The sequence below is a fragment of the Anomaloglossus baeobatrachus genome, assembly GCF_048569485.1.
Source record: "Anomaloglossus baeobatrachus isolate aAnoBae1 chromosome 5 unlocalized genomic scaffold, aAnoBae1.hap1 SUPER_5_unloc_1, whole genome shotgun sequence".
Lineage (NCBI taxonomy): Eukaryota > Metazoa > Chordata > Amphibia > Anura > Aromobatidae > Anomaloglossus > Anomaloglossus baeobatrachus.
Genome location: NW_027441784.1, coordinates 79,605 through 97,373, shown reverse-complemented (window position 1 = coordinate 97,373; position 17,769 = coordinate 79,605). Strand labels below are relative to the sequence as shown.

Here is a 17,769-nt window from a genome sequence, read left to right as displayed (position 1 = left end):
CTTAAATGGTCGATATTTTAAGAAGAGGATCAGTTTTTTCAGATTGATTATTGTTCTGTAAGAGCCATCTGGCTTCGTAACCAGAAAAAGAGGAGAGTAGAAACCTTGGCCCCGTTGATGGGCAGGGACCTCAACTAGGACCCGTTTTGTAACGAGAGTGAGGACTCCAGTCACTAAAGCAGAATGTTGTTCTGACGTTTTCCTAGTAGGGGTTAAAACAAAGGATTGTGAAGGTATGGAAGTAAATTCTAAATGAAGACCTTCAAAGATGACATTGATGATGAAGGAGCTACATATAATGGTCTTCCAGATGGTACTGTAGAAGCGGAGTCTACCTCCCACAGGGAGGTCAATGTTACTGTTTATGTTGTTTTCTCCTGAATGATGCGCCACCAAACAAGAAACCCTTGGAACCTGACGTGCGAGGGTCATATTTTTCCCGGCGCTCTGACCTGTTGGGCTGTAATTGACACTTTTTGTAGGATTTCCTACAGGTAGGAAAGTATGTGTTAGGGAACGCCTTCTTATTATCCCCAGCTTTAGTGAGAATGTCGTCTAACTCAGGCCCAAAAAGAAACTCACCCTGACAAGGCAGTGTGCACAATTTTGTCTTTGAAGACGTGTCCCCCTTCCAAGATTTTAACCACAGTGCGCGTCGAGCAGCATTAGAAGATCCCGCAGATCGGGCCGCCAAACGTACGGAATCAGCAGAGGCGTCAGCAAGGTAGACCGCTGCGTCCTTCAGGAGTGGGATGGACAAGAGTAACTTTTCTCTAGAAGAACCAGATTTAATTTGCTTTTCTAACTGGTCTACCCATATTGACAGTGACCTAGCCGTGCAAGTTGCAGAAATGGCAGGCTTTAGTGCTGCGGCCGAGGCTTCCCAGGTTCTTCTCAGGTAAGTATCAGATTTCCTGTCAAGGGCATCCTTTAGGAAACCCATATCTTTAAATGGAAGTGCTGATTTCTTAGAAGATTTTGCAACTGCCACATCCACTTTAGGCACTTTACACCATTGAGAGAGGTCATCATCATCATCAAAGGAATATCGTGTTTTAGAAGAGGATGGAAGAAAGCCCCTATTATCCTGCTTCTGCCACTCCTTCCTGATTAGGGCTTTAATCGTATCGTTCACTGGGAAAGATTTACATTTCTTTTGAGATAATCCTGAGAAATTAGTATCCTCAGTGGACTTAGTAGGTTTGGTATCCTGAATCCCCATGGTGGAGCGAACAGCCCTGACAAGGCCATCCATCCCCTCCAGAGGAAAGCACGATTTCCCTGCTTCATCTGAGGAGGAAGAACTATCAGAGGAAGAAACGTTCGACCTGGTTTCCGAACTAAGGGCTGAGGATGAATCGGGGCAAGTAATTTGTTTCCTATGTTTTTTTGACCCCTTTAACGATTTTAAAGATGACTGAACTTTGGTGTGGATAAGTTCCCTAAGATCTGCCGCTGGGGATAGGATGTAGGGGCTTCTTCCCATACAGTCTGCTTGATACAGGGCTACCAAAGTCTTTTTTTATAAGAACTGGGTAATTTTCAGGCACACAAGGGCCATTCTTTATTTTTCTGCTCGGCGGAACACTTCCTATGTACCTAAACACAGTTATAGACAAGAAGGGGGACATTAGCTATTGGAGTACTTTCACGAAGATCACTCACCCATAGCAAGAAAGACGGATATCGAAGCTAGAGACGGAGACGAGGTGATTGTCTGGCCGACTCTAGAGGGTTGAGAACCGAGATTTTCATGATCCTCCTTCCTCTTGCGACCTGTAGTAATACCTCTGGAGTGACTATCTGCACTGCTGCTCTTTCTCTTGGATGGAGCTTGGGATGGTTCCCGAGTAGTATCCCGGGATGCGGGTGATTGCGGGCTGTCCATAGCTGGAGAGGGTCGGAGTAAGCACCACTCTGTCAGAGTTCAACTTCATTTTTAAGATGGAGGACGCCAAGCCCCCTCCAGCGTCTCTTCCTCTGGATCAGATACCCTGGAAGTGCTCACAAGCACTTCCAAGTTACAGCTGCGGTGACCAACCAGCGTGCAGGCGCGCAGCCAGGCACATCCGGGTCACCCTGCCCGCGCGTGCACGGCCGTGTGCAACCCGGAAGTGTCAGTACAGACACACGTGCGACGCAGTAGGGAGAGCACCTTGCCCGACCGTGCTATCTCAAGAAGTCACCGGGTAGCCATGAGGGAAGCAGCACTTACCCTCCCGCAGACGTGGTTCCCCTGGCGGCCTCACCCGGACCAGAGACAACCAATGCAGGAACACTAGGAGGGCGAAGTCCACCACGGGTGCTCCACCGACCGTGCCTCCAAACCCAGAGCTCTGCCATTCCCGCAGACACCGCACGGACACTACTGGAGCCCAGGTACCTATAGGTTCCGATCCATCAGAACAGGAAACCAACTGATGAGGGAGAGGGACCGCCCTTTTTTATCTGTAGGTTTCTCGTCCTGAAGGGGCAGACCCCTCTCTCAAGTGGGTGCTGTCGTGGCGATAGGAAAATAAAAATATAACATTGTGAAATGTTCGATGCAAATGGAATATTGCTTTATTTAATTTTTAGAAAACAGACGTCTATTAGTAACTGCATGTATAATTCTAATGTAACTTCTAACGTGCTTTCCGTTCGTTTACTTTTACTGTCACGTTTGTGTTTTCTTGTTGAATTTGTCAAATTTATATTTTCTCCACATGTGAATTTTTTTTCCAATATATATTTTATTTCAATTTTTCACAAAACAATCGATACATATCACAATCGAAGTAACACTACGATAATATTAACAACCACCACAAAGCAAAATAAGGAAAAAGGAAAAGAAAAAAAAGATAAAAAAAAAGAAAGGGGGAAGGGGAAGACACCAATTCGGTCTATTCTATAGGTAGGAGTCAATAATACAAATACATCAAAATCCCGTGGGACAAATAGTATGTAATGAAAATTCCCCAATTTTTCGGAATTCGTTTTCTTCTCTCTACATTATGGCCAAGTGTAAACTCATAATGAAAATGAGGATTAATTTTCCTGACAAGCTCCTCAACCGAGGGAACTGAAGGGAGTTTCCACTTTATAGCCTGACATCGTCTGGCCGAGGTAAGTATATCAGCAATAACAGGTTTCACATTTTGGGGGAAGTTATCAAGTCCTACATTCAGGATTGCCAGTGGATCATCCATAATTACACGAACACCAGTTACAGATGAAATTAGAACAAACACCTGCTCCCAAAATACCATAACTTTAGGACAGGACCACCATACATGCCCCAGCGTGCCTTTCTGAAGACAGGCTGTCCAACAGAATGGGGAGTAATCAGGGATCATCAGAGCCATTTTGCGTGATACCACCTTGTATGAATTTATATAATTTGTTCTAGGTGATTTATACAAGCGGAGGTGATATAAGTCTATTCCGAGGCGCCCACCATTGTTGAGGGAAGAATGTTTTCAGCTCTTGCTCCCATTTTATCACGTATGACAACTTCAGATCTTCCAATGGGGAGCTTAAAAAACTATATAACATTGAGACCCCTTTAATATTATATTCCTCTTTTGAAAAAGTCTATGTAGATCGAGAGGAGGTGAATTGTACCCAATATCAGGTCCTGTACTAAGATGTCTCACTTAGAGGTATTGATAAATACAGCTTCAATGTAATCAAAATTTCTCAACCATCTCCGAAAAGGACGTTAACTGAGACGCTCTATAAATAGCTGCAAATTTAGAAATGCCGCTCTCTTCCCAATTAGCAAGACTTAAATAAGGGATACGGGTTTCTAAGAATGTAATAGAAATATCCAGTAAAAAAAAAAAAAGAGTGATTCCCTTCACCCCACCTTTTCCACCAATACCAAGGAGAGGAGATAGTGGGGAAGTCAAAAATTGCATTAGATGTTTAATTACCTCTACTTCAAAAGGCTTCAAGTAACCCATGTGAATTGTTCTTAGAGGTCAACAAATTATAATTTTCAAGTAAAACAGTTCTGACCTTCTAGGTATGATAATGACTTCTACACTTTTAAGATTTGTGATGTTTAAAAAGAATCCATTTGTGTGCAAAATATTTCCCTCATTCTACCCATGTCAAGGGTTTCTCCCCTGTGTGAATTCTTTTGTGTCTTGCAAGACTTGATGTTTGTGTAAAATGTCTCCCACACTCTGAACATGAAAAAGGCTTCTCCCCTGTGTGAGTTCTCTGATGTCTAACAAAAGCTGATTGATCTGCAAAACATTTCCCACATTCTGAACATGAAAAAGGCTTCTCCCCTTCGTGAATTGTCTGGTGTGTAAGAAAATTTGATTTTCGGTTAAAATATCTCCCACATTCTGAACATGAAAAAGGCTTCTCCCCTGTGTGAATTCTTTGGTGACTTGCAAGGCTTGATGTTTGGGTAAAACTTCTCCCACATTCTGAACATGAAAAAGGCTTCTCCCCTGTGTGAGTTCTCTGATGTTTAACAAAACATGATTGATCTGCAAAACATTTCCTGCATTCTGAACATGAAAAAGGCTTCTCCCCTGTGTGAGTTCTCTGATGTGTAACAAGAGTTGTTTTATGTGCAAAACATTTCCCACATTCTGAACATAAATATGGTTTCTCCCCTGTGTGAGTTCTCTGATGTGTAACAAAATGTGATTTATTGCCAAAACATTTCCCACATTCTAAACATGCAAATGGCTTTTCCCCTGTGTGAGTTATCTGGTAACTAACAGATTCTGAAGAAATTCTTTTCTCCTCTGTGTCATTTTTGTTATTAATTTTTTGATATTCTGAAGTTGAAAATGGCTTATTTGCTGTAAGAGCACTTTTATTTTTAATGCTGCTTTTGTGACATTTATATTTCTTAATAGTCTGTGATGAATCAGAAGGTAGGACTTGTTTAATAAAATCAGATAATAAATCTTTGCTGTAAAAGGAAGATGATATATCTGGAATAGAGTCATTCACTTCAGTTATATCTTGTATGATATCAAGGTCATCTGATTTAAAAATTGAAGATGTCAGTTGTGCCTCTAATCTCCTGGTACAGTCATCTGTCAAGAATAAAAGTTATCTTCAATAATATATACAAATTTAAAGATATATTTTATAAAATAGGTTGTAACGCTGTTACCAGCGTCCCCGCACTGTCCTGCACCTTTTCCCAGGGTAGGTCTCCTAGGACTGCGCTTAGCTCACGCTCATATATTCTTAAAGGGCCAGCGTGCACCTAACCCAGAAGTTCCTCCCAACCTATGGTTAAGAGGTAATAGGTATTTAAGGCATCCTCCCCCTATGGGACGTGCTTGGGCAATGTGGTCTATCCTTAGAGATGCGTTGATAGTTGTCAGTTACCGTGCTGCTTGCTGAGTCGTATGCTGTGTGTGTTAACACGTGTTTGTTTCCTAGCATCCACTCTAGATGCTGCATATATCTATACCAGATGTGTCTGTCATACCTCCTGCATCTATCTATACCAGCTCTGCCTACTATATCTGCTGCACCTGCTTACACCAGCCATCCCGTCTGCACCCGACCACATCTGTGACTGTGAGTATCCAATCGTAGAACCCTGCGGTCAGCCAACACAGTACAAAGACTCTTTGGCATAGCATCTGGTGGCTACCTCTCAGCACAGGCCTATTCTCACCATTAGAGGCTGAACATGTGAACTTATAATGAACATGGTAAATAAAAAACAATCGTGTAATTGCACTTTTTTTTTGCAATTTCACTGCACTTGGAATTGTTTCCCCATTTTTCAGTACACTATCTGATAAAATGAATAGTGTAGTTCAAAAGCACAACTCATCAGGCAAAAAAAAAAATCCCTGATATGTCTATGTTGACGGAAAAATAAAAAAGCTATGCTTCTTGGAAGTTAAAGGGTGGAAAACTAAAATTCCCCAGGGGTGAAGGTGTTAAGTTTTAGAAAACCTGTGTGTGGGCTGCCCGGTCTCTATGTACCCACTGTGGGGTAATTCTAACCTCCCTCATATGTTACAGTTACCCTGTGCTGAACTTTGGATATAAACGCCCCTATCAGCACATTCATCAGAAGGGAGAGAAGGAAGATCTATCAATAAGATGCCGAGATTCTAGGAAGATGGAGTCATCGCTCTCAGTGGTAGAAACAATAGGAATCTTGTAGTTATGATACTTATTAATGGAGAACAAAAATAAAATAAATGATGTTACAAAGCAAGCTTTCCAGACTACTGAGGTCTCTTCATCAACTACAAGATTATTATTTTGTTTCTCCCACTGAGAGCAATCAATCTTTATTCACCTGGTGAACACGACACCAAACTAAGAATCTAGGAGGTCCCCAGCATCATTACCCTCCGCTTTCTCTTAGGGGTCCACCATACTGATTAGATTCTTCTTCCCATGATTTTCTAAGTTGTCTGCACTCTCTACGTACGCTGTCATTTGGCTTTACAGATTAGAGATCTGGGCAGCTAAGGGTCAATGTCTTCTAATTTCAGGTGATAGGATGGATCCTACCTGTAAGATCTGGCTGATACAGATCTCACTACAACAGAAGAACGTCCAATGCCCAAAATAATGGGGACAGTTTTGGGTGGAGGAGCATGTGGTGGTCTAGCAGCAGAATGGTGACCATTTGATATGGCCAGACTACAACCCTGATAAAGCAGCCACAGCCGGTGACGGAGAAGAATCTGTGACTTCTCTGCATTTAGTGGTCACTACTCACCTGGGCGGTTATCTGTAGGAATCTCCTCTTTACTCCGCTCATCACCCCTCACATATGTCTCTGTAGTATTAATATGGGGCAGATCTTCACCCTGAAACAAATATTGTAAAAGTCAAAGACAGAGGAGAAGTCACATCTATGATCAGCTCTAATCCTGCCATCTCCACCGCTCTCATTACACAAGTATAACACATATAATACTGAAGGATAAAACAAGACTGAGCACAAGACCTTCACAGCCGTCTACACATCATAGGGAGATTTCATGGCTCCTTCTCTCCATCTACCTGATGATCCTGAGGAACATCGGGGTCTTCTTGTTTACAGTCCTGTGGGAGAAGAGGACGGGGACATCTCTCTGGTGTTGTCCTCTTACTGGATAGAACTGGAGGAGACACATACAGGGACTGAATTCATTCCTTACATACAGATAATTATAGGCCGCGTGTATTTTGTTCTGTCTATTACCTGGTGATGTGAGGGGCTGGGGATCCTCCATCATAACGTCCTTGTACAGTCCTGACACCTTATAGGAACCTGACACATACAAGGATACCGTCACCCCCGATCCCTTCATAGCGTTACTGTATAATGTCCCAGCATTCCCAGCAGTGTCACCTCTCCAGTCAGCAGCTCAATCATCTTGTAGGTGAGTTCTAGGATCTTCTGGTCATTGATGTCCTCATGTATCGGGGGGTGAGGTGGAGGCCCCGTGATTGGGCTCAGGGGTCTTCCCCATCCCTCACACACAGGGGCCTGACAGCGCTCACTAGAGGTCTTCTTCACTACTGTGTAATCCTGGTTATGGAGAGACACAGTAATAAATCTCACTCCAGACATTTCCAGAGTCCTCACCTCTCCAGTTCTGTCCATCTGTTATTCCCATAGATAAGAATGATGTAATGTGACGTCATCAGAATCTCTCACCTCTCCAGTAAGCCGGAAGAGGATCTCTAGGGTGAGGTGTAATATCCTCTCCGCCATCTTGTCCCTGTCCATATCCATCCTTCACGGGGCAATCAGGAGAATTCTCTTCTATAGAAGATCTCCACTGAGAGGATCCAATATTATAAGGCCCTGAATGGTAAAGAGATGAGCCGATATGTAAGATTAATGGAGATAAGTGATATAAATGAATAAATATTCTTATTATTATTATTATTATAATAAGGGAAGTGAGATATCATTTGGGTAGGGAAAAAAATTCAACATGAAATGTGATATCTAAATAGTAAAACCGACCGATAAAAGTAGTACATAACCATATTTTTCGGACTATAAGACACACCGGACCATAAGACGCACCCTGGTTTTAGAGGAGGAAAATAGGAAAATAAAAGCTCAAGCAAAAAATGTGGTCATGACACACTTATGGGGCGAGGATCTGCTGCTGACACTGTTATGGGGTAATGTCCTGCTCATATACTCCCCATATACTCCCCATGCTGCTCATATACTCCCCATGCTGCTCATATACTCCCCATGCTGCTCATATACTCCCCATGCTGCTCATATACTCCCCATGCTGCTCATATACTCCCCATGCTGCTCATATACCCCCCAGCCTGCTCATATACTCCCCAGCCTGCTTGTCATGGTTCGCCTCCCTGTCCACATGGCTAGGGGACGGAGCCTTCTCTCGAGCCTCACTTCCAGACCCTGGATGCCTTAAAAGCTGGCATTTCCAGTGAATCAGTGCCGGCTATAAGCTTAGCACTGCTTTGCCTGTGATTGCTGGTCCTGTGAGTGATATCCTGATCTGTCTGTTCCTGTGCCCCCGTGCCCTTGTCTGTGTTCTGTCCCCTGGTCATCCCTCCTGTCCTCTGTCCCCTCTCCTATTTCCCCACTCGGTTGCTTCCTACGGTACTGACCTTGGCCTGACTTTGACTCCGCTTTTGCTCGTCCCTCCGGTCCTGCTTCTGCCCGTACGGTGTTTGACCCAGCCTGTGTGACTATTCCTTGCATGCTCTGCAGCTCTGCTTCTCAGCTGTGCTTTGAGGTAATGCATGAGAACGCTGTGAATTCACTTCCTGGTTCTCATTGTTCTGTGTAGTGTATTATGCTACAGAGCTCTGACTCCCCCTGGTGGCAGCATTACACTGCTCATTTACTCCCCATGCTGCTCATATACCCCCCAGCCTGCTCATATACTCCCCATGCTGCTCATATACTCCCCAAGCTGCTCATATACTCCCCATGCTGCTCATATACTCCCCAAGCTGCTCATATACTCCCCAAGCTGCTCATATACTCCCCATGCTGCTCATATACTCCCCATGCTGCTCATATACTCCCCATGCTGCTCATATACTCCCCAGCCTGCTCATATACTCCCCAGCCTGCTCATATACTCCCCAGCCTGCTCATATACTCCCCAGCCTGCTCATATACTCCCCAGCCTGCTCATATACTCCCCAGCCTGCTCATATACTCCCCAGCCTGCTCATATACTCCCCAGCCTGCTCATATACTCCCCAGCCTGCTCATATACTCCCCAGCCTGCTCATATACACCCCAGCCTGCTCATATACACCCCAGCCTGCTCATATACTCCCCATGCTGCTCATATACTCCCCATGCTGCTCATATACTCCCCATGCTGCTCCTATACTCCCCATCCTGCTCCTATACTCCCCATCCTGCTCCTATACTCCCCATCCTGCTCCTATACTCCCCATCCTGCTCCTATACTCCCCATCCTGCTCCTATACTCCCCATCCTGCTCATATACTCCCCATCCTGCTCATATACTCCCCATCCTGCTCATATACTCCCCATCCTGCTCATATACTCCCCATCCTGCTCATATACTCCCCATCCTGCTCATATACTCCCCATGCTGCTCATATACTCCCCATGCTGCTCATATACTCCCCATGCTGCTCATATACTCCCCATGCTGCTCATATACTCCCCATGCTGCTCATATACTCCCCAAGCTGCTCATATACTCCCCAAGCTGCTCATATAGTCCCCAAGCTGCTCATATACTCCCCATGCTGCTCATATACTCCCCATGCTACTCATATACTCCCCATCCTGCTCATATACTCCCCATGCTGCTCATATACTCCCCATGCTGCTCATAATAAACCCCTATCCTGCTCATATACTCCCCATGCTGTTCATATACTCCCCATGCTGCTCATATACTCCCCATGCTGCTCATAATAAACCCCTATCCTGGTGTATGGCCGCATCCTGTGGCAAAAAAAATAAATGTTCATACTGACCTTACCTCACCTCACTCCCTGCAGCACCGCTCCTCTTACCGTCTATGTCAGTGGCTGCGCCGCTGAGTGGAGCCGTCCCCGTTCCCCTGCAGCATCGCAATCTCCTCCTGTCTGTGCCGGCGGCTGCGTGTGGACACGTGCGCACAGCGATGCCGTCATCGCTATGCGCGCCGCTAGTCTCCACGCAAGTCAGCTGACCGGCACAGACAGGAGCAGATCGTGATGCTGCAGAGGAACGGTGAGTAATGTGTACTGATTTACTGCCCCCCGCACTGATGATGATGTTCGGGGGCAGTGAATACAGCCGCACATGATCACTCCAGGCTGCAGTTGCCAGGGGTGATCATGCGGGCCGGCTGTTTATCCCTCGCCCATCACCATTATTGTCCCACTGGTGCCAAGCTATTTCTAGCACCTGTGCAGGACACCCTCATGCACATTTTGCTACGCTAATGTTATAGCAAACTCAGGAAATTCATTGCTGCATTTGATAATTCGGAGGGATAGAAAGTGAGGCTTCCTTTAGCTTTTCCTTCTGTTCATTGACAGCATCTCCAAGTCCACACCCGAAGAGCAATTTCTCCTCCACGTGTAAGTGTGGAGAGGCAGCTAGTGCGCATGCGTGCGCCGATTTACCCCAGCTGCAGCCTAACTACAGTGTTTCGCCTAGTGAGTATGCTCAGCCTGACTGTGCCATTCCTGAGGCTAAGTCTTCATTTCGGGATACAGCGCATGCTCCCACACTTAGTGTGAAAAGCCTCTTTGCACAGGTACTTGCATTCCGTGCCGGGTCTAAGTCCTGTTTTGTGCCTAGACACCATGCTTAAGCTGATAGTCTTTTTTCAGAGACTCTATTTCATGCAACTGACCATGCTCAGGCACTTACTGCATCAGAGACTAGGTCCGGTAATGAACTCTTTGGCCCTGCCCCTGATGTGGGGGGGCCCATATAGACCACAGGGCATCAGGTGTCCTGACGATGTGGCCAGGCCACTCCCAAATGGCTTGCAGAGGCCCGCCCCTTTGACTTGTCACCTCATTATTGATGGTCAGACGATGACTGGTGAGGTGTTTTCCTGCTTGCTGTTTATGTACCTCGTTGGCCGATCCGCATTTCACCTCTGCTTGTTTTCTGATTAAGTCCTGGCCATCCCATTCTGTTCCTATTCCTCAATTAATGTTTTTGACCCTGCATGACTACTATTCTCTGGAACTGCAGCCTTCCACAGGTATTGATCAACTAGGGCCCTGTGTAATTCCAAATCACTGTATAGGGGTTAAAGGGTTTCAGGGTTCTGGGTGTCCAGCTTGGTGAGTGGCTTGCCTCTAGCCTATCCTTTACAGCCCATCTGAGTGTGTCGATCCAAGCAGGCGTTACACCGTGCCCTCTGCAGAAGGCCACGTAGGCCGGGATAGTGTTTTAAAAATTGCTGGACAACCAGGTTCAACACGTGAGCCACACAAGGCACGTGTGTCACATTGCCCTGAAGAAGGGTCGCAGACTGGTTTGCATCATTGTCGCACCCGACCTTCCCTGACTGCTGGTTGAGTGTAGACAACCATTGATGAAACTCGGTCTCACTCTCCAGAGCTAACCGTCCACAATTCCTCAGCAGTGTCTCACATTTCCCCTACATTTCAAAGTAAACATTTGACTGCCTGATGGCCTTGAGCTCTGCTGCCAGCATAGTAAGGAGGTGTGTGGGATTCCTTGGGCGCAGTTACAAGGAAGGGTGGCCTGACCACACAGGGTTTGGGCCGAGGTGGAGGACCCACACGAGGTTAAGGAGGCAGAAGCAGTGGAGGAACTTGTACATACAGAGGAAGGATTGACACACAAGTCGTGGGGACGGCAAGACTTGTACAGCAAACCCTTCTCCATCTCTCACCATAGTTACCCAGTGCCCAGTCAGCAACATGTAACTCTCCTGTCCATGCTTACTGGTCCAAGTATCTGTGGTGAAATGCACCCTGTCACACACAGCATTTCTCAAGGAATCGGTGAGGTTGTGTGCGACCTGCTGTGGTAGCGCGGGCACGCCTTTCTTGGAGAAGGAGTGACGACTGGCCATCGACTTTTGGGGCACTGCAATGGGCATAAGGTCTCGAAAATCCTCGGTCTCAAAAGGGTGTAAAGGCGGCCTTTCTGTTGCCAACAAGTTGCAGATGATGAAACTCAACCTATTAGGCATGTCATGCCCTTCGAAAATCATGTAAAACACAGCGAGGGGACTCCAACCACAGTCTCCCTCGTTGCCACTAATTGGGCCACACACACCCCACTTGACTGGCATCAGTTGACCCCCCTTTTGAAAAAGAAAAAGATGCTTTCAATGAAGCACTCTCAAAAATACGCGTGCCTTTCCCGTCCCCTGGATGACCCAGGGGAAGAAAAGTCCTCTAAGAGCCATGACTTGTTCATCTTAGTTCTTTTACAAACACAGCGAGGGGACTCCAACCACAGTCTCCCTCGTTGCCACTAATTGGGCCACACACACCCCACTTGACTGGCATCACTTGACCCCCCTTTTGAAAAAGAAAAAGATGCTTTGCATGAAGCACTCTCAAAAATACGCGTGCCTTTCCCGTCCCCTGGATGACCCAGGGGAAGAAAAGTCCTCTGAGAGCCATGACTTGTTCATCTTGGTTCTTTTAGAAACACAGCGAAGGGACTCCAACCACAGTTTCCCTCGTTGCCACTAATTGGGCCACACACACCCCACTTGACTGGCATCACTTGACCCCCCTTTTGAAAAAGAAAAAAATGCTTTGCATTAAGCACTCTCAAAAATACGCGTGCCTTTCCCGTCCCCTGGATGACCCAGGGGAAGAAAAGTCCTCTGAGAGCCATGTCCACATTGTCAGTGGACAGACACGTGTGCTTATCTGCCAGCAGACCCCCAGCAGCACTGAAGACAGGTTCCGAGTGAACACTGGCTGCAGGACATGACAAGATCCCCAAGGCGTACGTGGCAAGCTCAGGCAATTTATCCAGATTGGAAGCCTAAAATGACCAGGGCTCAAGTTGCACAGTAATGGCATCGATGTTTGCTTGCATATACTCATATATCTGTGTCTCCTCCTCTTTTTCCTTGTCCAGCTCTTTTGTTTTCGCATGAGTATATGTCCTTGTCACTTTCCCATGTGTTTGTGTTGTGTTGTGAGTTGTTTGTCACCTTTTGGACACCTTTGAGGGTGTTTTCTAGGTGTTTTCATGTGTTTGTGAATGCCTGCCATAGTTTCCTATGCGGTTCGAGTTCGGGTCGTCGAACGTTCGACGAACCGAACTCGAACGGGACCTCCGTTCGGCGAACCGACCTCGAGCCGAACCGCGACCGGTTCGCTCATCTCTAATGATGACTTCTGTAGCTCACATGACTTAGGTCCTGTAACAAGCAGCCAAGTACTGCAGGATACAGGAGATGAGTATTTTTCCCAATCTGACCGGTGCTGCTCTGATCGGGAGAAATAAATAAGCAGACTGCTGATCCTTATAGCCCCCTAGGGCAACTAGTAAAATAAAAAAAAAAGTTAAAAAAAAGTTTTCAAAAATTAAAAAAAAAACGAAACCTATAAGTTGAAATCACGCTCCTTTCACCCCATTGACAATTAAACGGTTAAAAAAATTAAAAATATACACACATTTGGTATTGCCGCGTTCAGAAATGCCTGATCTAACAAAATATAAAATCAATTAACCTAATTAATAAACAACATAGTGCCAAAAGAATGCCAAATGCTAAAATTACATATTTTGGTCGCCGTAAATTTTGCAAAATGCGATAACAGGCGATCAAACTGTAGTATCTGCGCAAAAAACAGTACCATTAAAAACTTCTGCTTGAGACACAAAAAATAAGCCGTCACTGGGCGATAGATCATGAGAATGCTATGGGTTGTAGAAAATGGCGCAAAATGTGCGCCAGTTTTTTTAGAGAAACTTCTGATTTTTTTAACCCCTTAGATAAAAGTAAACCTATCCATGTTTGATGTCTACGACCTTGTACCGACATCAGACATCACAGCGACACATCAGATTTTCTATGTAGTGAACACACAGAGAATAAAATATCTCAAAAACAATCGTGCAATCACACTTTTTTTGTAATTTTTCTGCATTTGGAATTTTTTTGCTGTGTCCCAGTAAATTATATGGTAAAACTCATGGTTTCAGGAGTAAAACTTGTTCCGCAAAAAAATCAAGCCCCACATGGCAAAATTGACTGAAAAATAAAAAAAGTTACGTCTCTCAGGGGGAGCGAAAAAAACAATAAAAACCCCCGAAAAATCGGCCGGGGGTGAAGGGGTTAAACATGGGGATCATCTGACTCCTACTCTGCAGTGATGTTCTACAATGTCATTACATAGCAGAGCATCTATACGCAAACATGTTGCACAGGAGAGGAAATCCGTCCATCTCTACATAAGGCACAGACGGTTTATTACTGCCTCTGCCTTCTCTGTCACTGTATACACAGCTCTGCGGTGCAATACAGCTGGAACGGTGAGGGACCCGACAGCGACACAGATCTCTGTGTGAGAGCCCATCCACCATCGGTACTTGCCATCTGTAATTGTTTGGGGTCTGGTAAGTTCGATTTTTGTTTTTGGGTGGTCGGTCTGCTTTCTTTTGGTGATGTCTGCTTTCTTTGATGAAGAGTCCTGCTGTATTCTTTAACTTTTTTAGAGGCTTGGACACTTCCCTATGGAAACGCTACTAAAGCGGGCTGTACACGCTACAATATATCTAACGATGTGTCGGCGGGGGTCACGTCGTAAGTGACGCACATCCGGCATCGTTAGTGTTGTAGTTGCGTGTGACACCTACGTGCGACTGCTGTGACGCCCTGGGCAAGCCAGGGCTCACAGGTCATGACACCATCACACCCTACACCCCAGATAGGTACACCAAAGCTACACAGAAATCCTTGTTGCCTTCCTCCAGGGGCTGATGTCCACACCAGGGGGTGGGCCAGGCGGTTGGCTCCACCCACCGAGGAGTTCACAGTCCTGGAGGCGGGAAAACCAGCAGATCAGTTTAGGGAGAGTAAGAGTGAAGAGTGAAGTGGTAGAGGAGCAAGAGAGAGGAGTAAAGGTGGAAGAGAAAGGGACAGTTGAGAAAGCCTGAAGTTGGTCCGGGTGTGTGCCCCGGACTGAGAACAGCAAGGTCAGCAGACGGCGGTGACCGTCTGCAGGAGAGGCTACTTGGAGGTTGCCGAAAGGACCGCGGTCGGGTGGTGGCCCGGCGGAACCGGAGCGGTATACGAAGAGAAGCCAGCACCAGTGGCAGGGGCCTTTCGGATCCCAGCAAGGCTAGGAGTCGCCGAGAATTTGCCAAATCCGTCAGTGAAGGGGACCTCCGGGTCTCCCAACAACCAAGTCCCGATTGAAGGCAACAGTCCAACCGTTAGAGAGAGACACCGCCACCGCCAGGGCACCAGTTTCTCAGGGCCAGCGCCTGCGGGCAAAGAGGGGCTCCTCCGGCACATATCCAAGCCGGGGAGCGGGTTACCGGTGGGAACCCATCGCTACCAACATAGACTTAGGTGCAGGAAAAGGGACAGTCACCGTCAACTACTGGGGAAAAGCAACAGCAGCCGTCCGTGGGAACAGTCTTTCCAGCCGTGTGTTTTACCGAGAACTGTGTCACTGTCTCAGGCTGAGTGAGTACCACAGTGCCATGAGGCACAGCGCTGCCCCCGCGTCCCTGCACCCCACCAAGCCCTGCACCGGTCCCGTCATCCCTCATCCCCCAACTCATCACTGGGCCCCGGGACGACCACCCCCTACCCACGGAGGGGAGAACCAACAACTTTGCTGCCCCCTGTCATCGCTCCCGGGATCCCCATACAGAGCAGCGGTGGTGTCTATTCAATCACCACAACCGTGGGTGGCGTCACGGACATTAATCCAATCCCCCACCAACCAACAAATCCCCCTTTCACTCACGGGCGAGGAGTGCCGGTCGAGAACCCCCGAGATCCGGCCCACCGCTCGAGCGACCACAGAGCAGCAACCGCCGGACCCGAGCAGTGGGGTGAGCGCAGTGTTGACACCCTGCTCCCCGCCCGCGACACTGCGATTGTACGCAAAAACGTTGATTGCATACACGTCGTTCATTTTCTAAAATTTGAACGTCCGGTTGTTCAATATTCCCGAGGCAGCACACATGGCTCCGTGTGACACCCTAGGAGCGATGAAGACAGCTTACCTGCGGCCGTCGGCAATGCTGAAGGAAGGAGGTGGGCAGGATGTTTACATCCTGCTCATCTCCGCCCCTCCGCTTCTATTTGACGGCCGCTGTGTGACGTCGCTGTGACGCTGAACGTCCCTCCCCCTTCAGGAAGTGGATGTTCGCCGCCTACAGAGAGGTCGTATGGAAGGTAAGTACGTGTGACGGGGGTTACAGCATTGTGCGACACGGGCAACAAATTGCCCGTACCGCACAAACGACGAGGGCGGGTGCGATCGCAAATGCGATCGCACGTTTAATTGAAACGTGTAAAGCAGGCTTAAGGCTTATTTTTAGAGTAGGGTTTATATTTCAATTACAGTATAGTCAAAAAAAGCCCCAAAAATCCTTATTTTCCGGGTAGGTCTTATTTTCAAGGTAGAAAGAGCTCTCTGTGCCTCCTCCCCGCACACAGATGTCATGTGGTCACTGCTAAGAAGGACATTAAAAATACTTAAATACGGAACTGACCCCCCCTCATTGGAATATGTGAAAAATAGGAAAATACCATTGTGAATCCAAATCTCTGTTTTTAGCCCAGACCAGGTAAAAATCAGCCATATATACAAAATAATAAGTATTACAAAATAGCTAAGACATATTTACATGTGGTCATAGACATATAATATGACAGTGTCCGGCTTTCAGTCATAGGGATGGCCCCGATGAGGTTTTAGTCATTGCTCAGTATACAGTGATCAGTGGTTGTATACGTGCTCTTAGCACTGACTGACAGCAGGCTCTAATGCTGAGCGGCTGTCAGTCACTGTGGGGGGCAGGGTATATATGTGGTAATAACAGACATTTCCCTCATTTTCCCACCAGTATCGCTCGACATCAGCAATAAAAACTCGATGCTGAAGTTGGTTTCTTATTGGTCAGTTTCTTATTCGGGGCTGAAGATTGTTTCTTATTTGGATTTTTTTCTGTTTTTTCTCTTTACAGGTTTAACAACAAACGTAAAAAATCACAATAATAAAGTACAATACAGCGAGGAGCCCGGATGTGAATATACCTATCAGCAGCTACAAAAACTATAAAACTGGCACAAAAATGGGCATCAAAGTGGCACCGAAGGGTGTTTATGAAAGGGTTAAATGACCTTGGGTCACTAATCTGAAACCTCCATTATATAGTGATGTCTCGCATCAGATTCAGGTCACTCCAGCCTGGCCCAAATGGGTTCTGGGCATCAGAACTGGCACCAAAGTGAACAAATCGCCAATTCACCCAGATTTACATAAGTAACTGGTGTTCTGTAAAGTTCTCTTCCGGCTGATGTAAATGGGTTTCTGGCATTCATTTGTAATCACAAAGGGAAATCCGCCATTGTTCTCTGATTTCAGTCTATTCTCACATTATTATGGTTTTACCTATATAGATCAGTGGCCCAAGGACATTTAACCCTTTCTATAACGCTCTTCGGAGCCACTTTGATGTCCATTTTTGTTCCAGTTTTATCATTTTTGTTGCTGCTTTTCAGTGTATTTACATCCGGGCTCCGCACTGCAGGGGATTATATTGTTGTCATGTTTTATTTTTGTTGCTAAAAAATGTTAAAAAAAAATAAAAAAAATTGCTGAATAAGAAAC

The 17,769-nt window shown here is 46.3% G+C and overlaps 1 protein-coding gene and 1 long non-coding RNA gene across 2 annotated transcripts in view; both read right to left on the bottom strand.

The window, feature by feature from the left end:
* The window catches only part of LOC142258737 (uncharacterized), a 75,170-nt gene extending 67,904 nt beyond the window's left edge, over nucleotides 1–7,266 (bottom strand). Inside the window, exons 1-4 of the mRNA XM_075331349.1 lie at nucleotides 7,181–7,266; nucleotides 7,000–7,097; nucleotides 6,713–6,803; nucleotides 4,179–5,048 (exon numbers count right to left, since the gene is read on the bottom strand). Coding sequence (XP_075187464.1) covers nucleotides 4,179–5,048; nucleotides 6,713–6,803; nucleotides 7,000–7,097; nucleotides 7,181–7,214 — 1,093 coding nt within the window. The 5' untranslated portion in view covers nucleotides 7,215–7,266. The remainder of the gene's footprint in view (nucleotides 1–4,178; nucleotides 5,049–6,712; nucleotides 6,804–6,999; nucleotides 7,098–7,180) is intronic.
* The window catches only part of LOC142258754 (uncharacterized), a 350,179-nt gene that overhangs the window by 322,587 nt on the left and 9,823 nt on the right, over nucleotides 1–17,769 (bottom strand). The gene's annotated exons all lie outside the window — the stretch shown is intronic.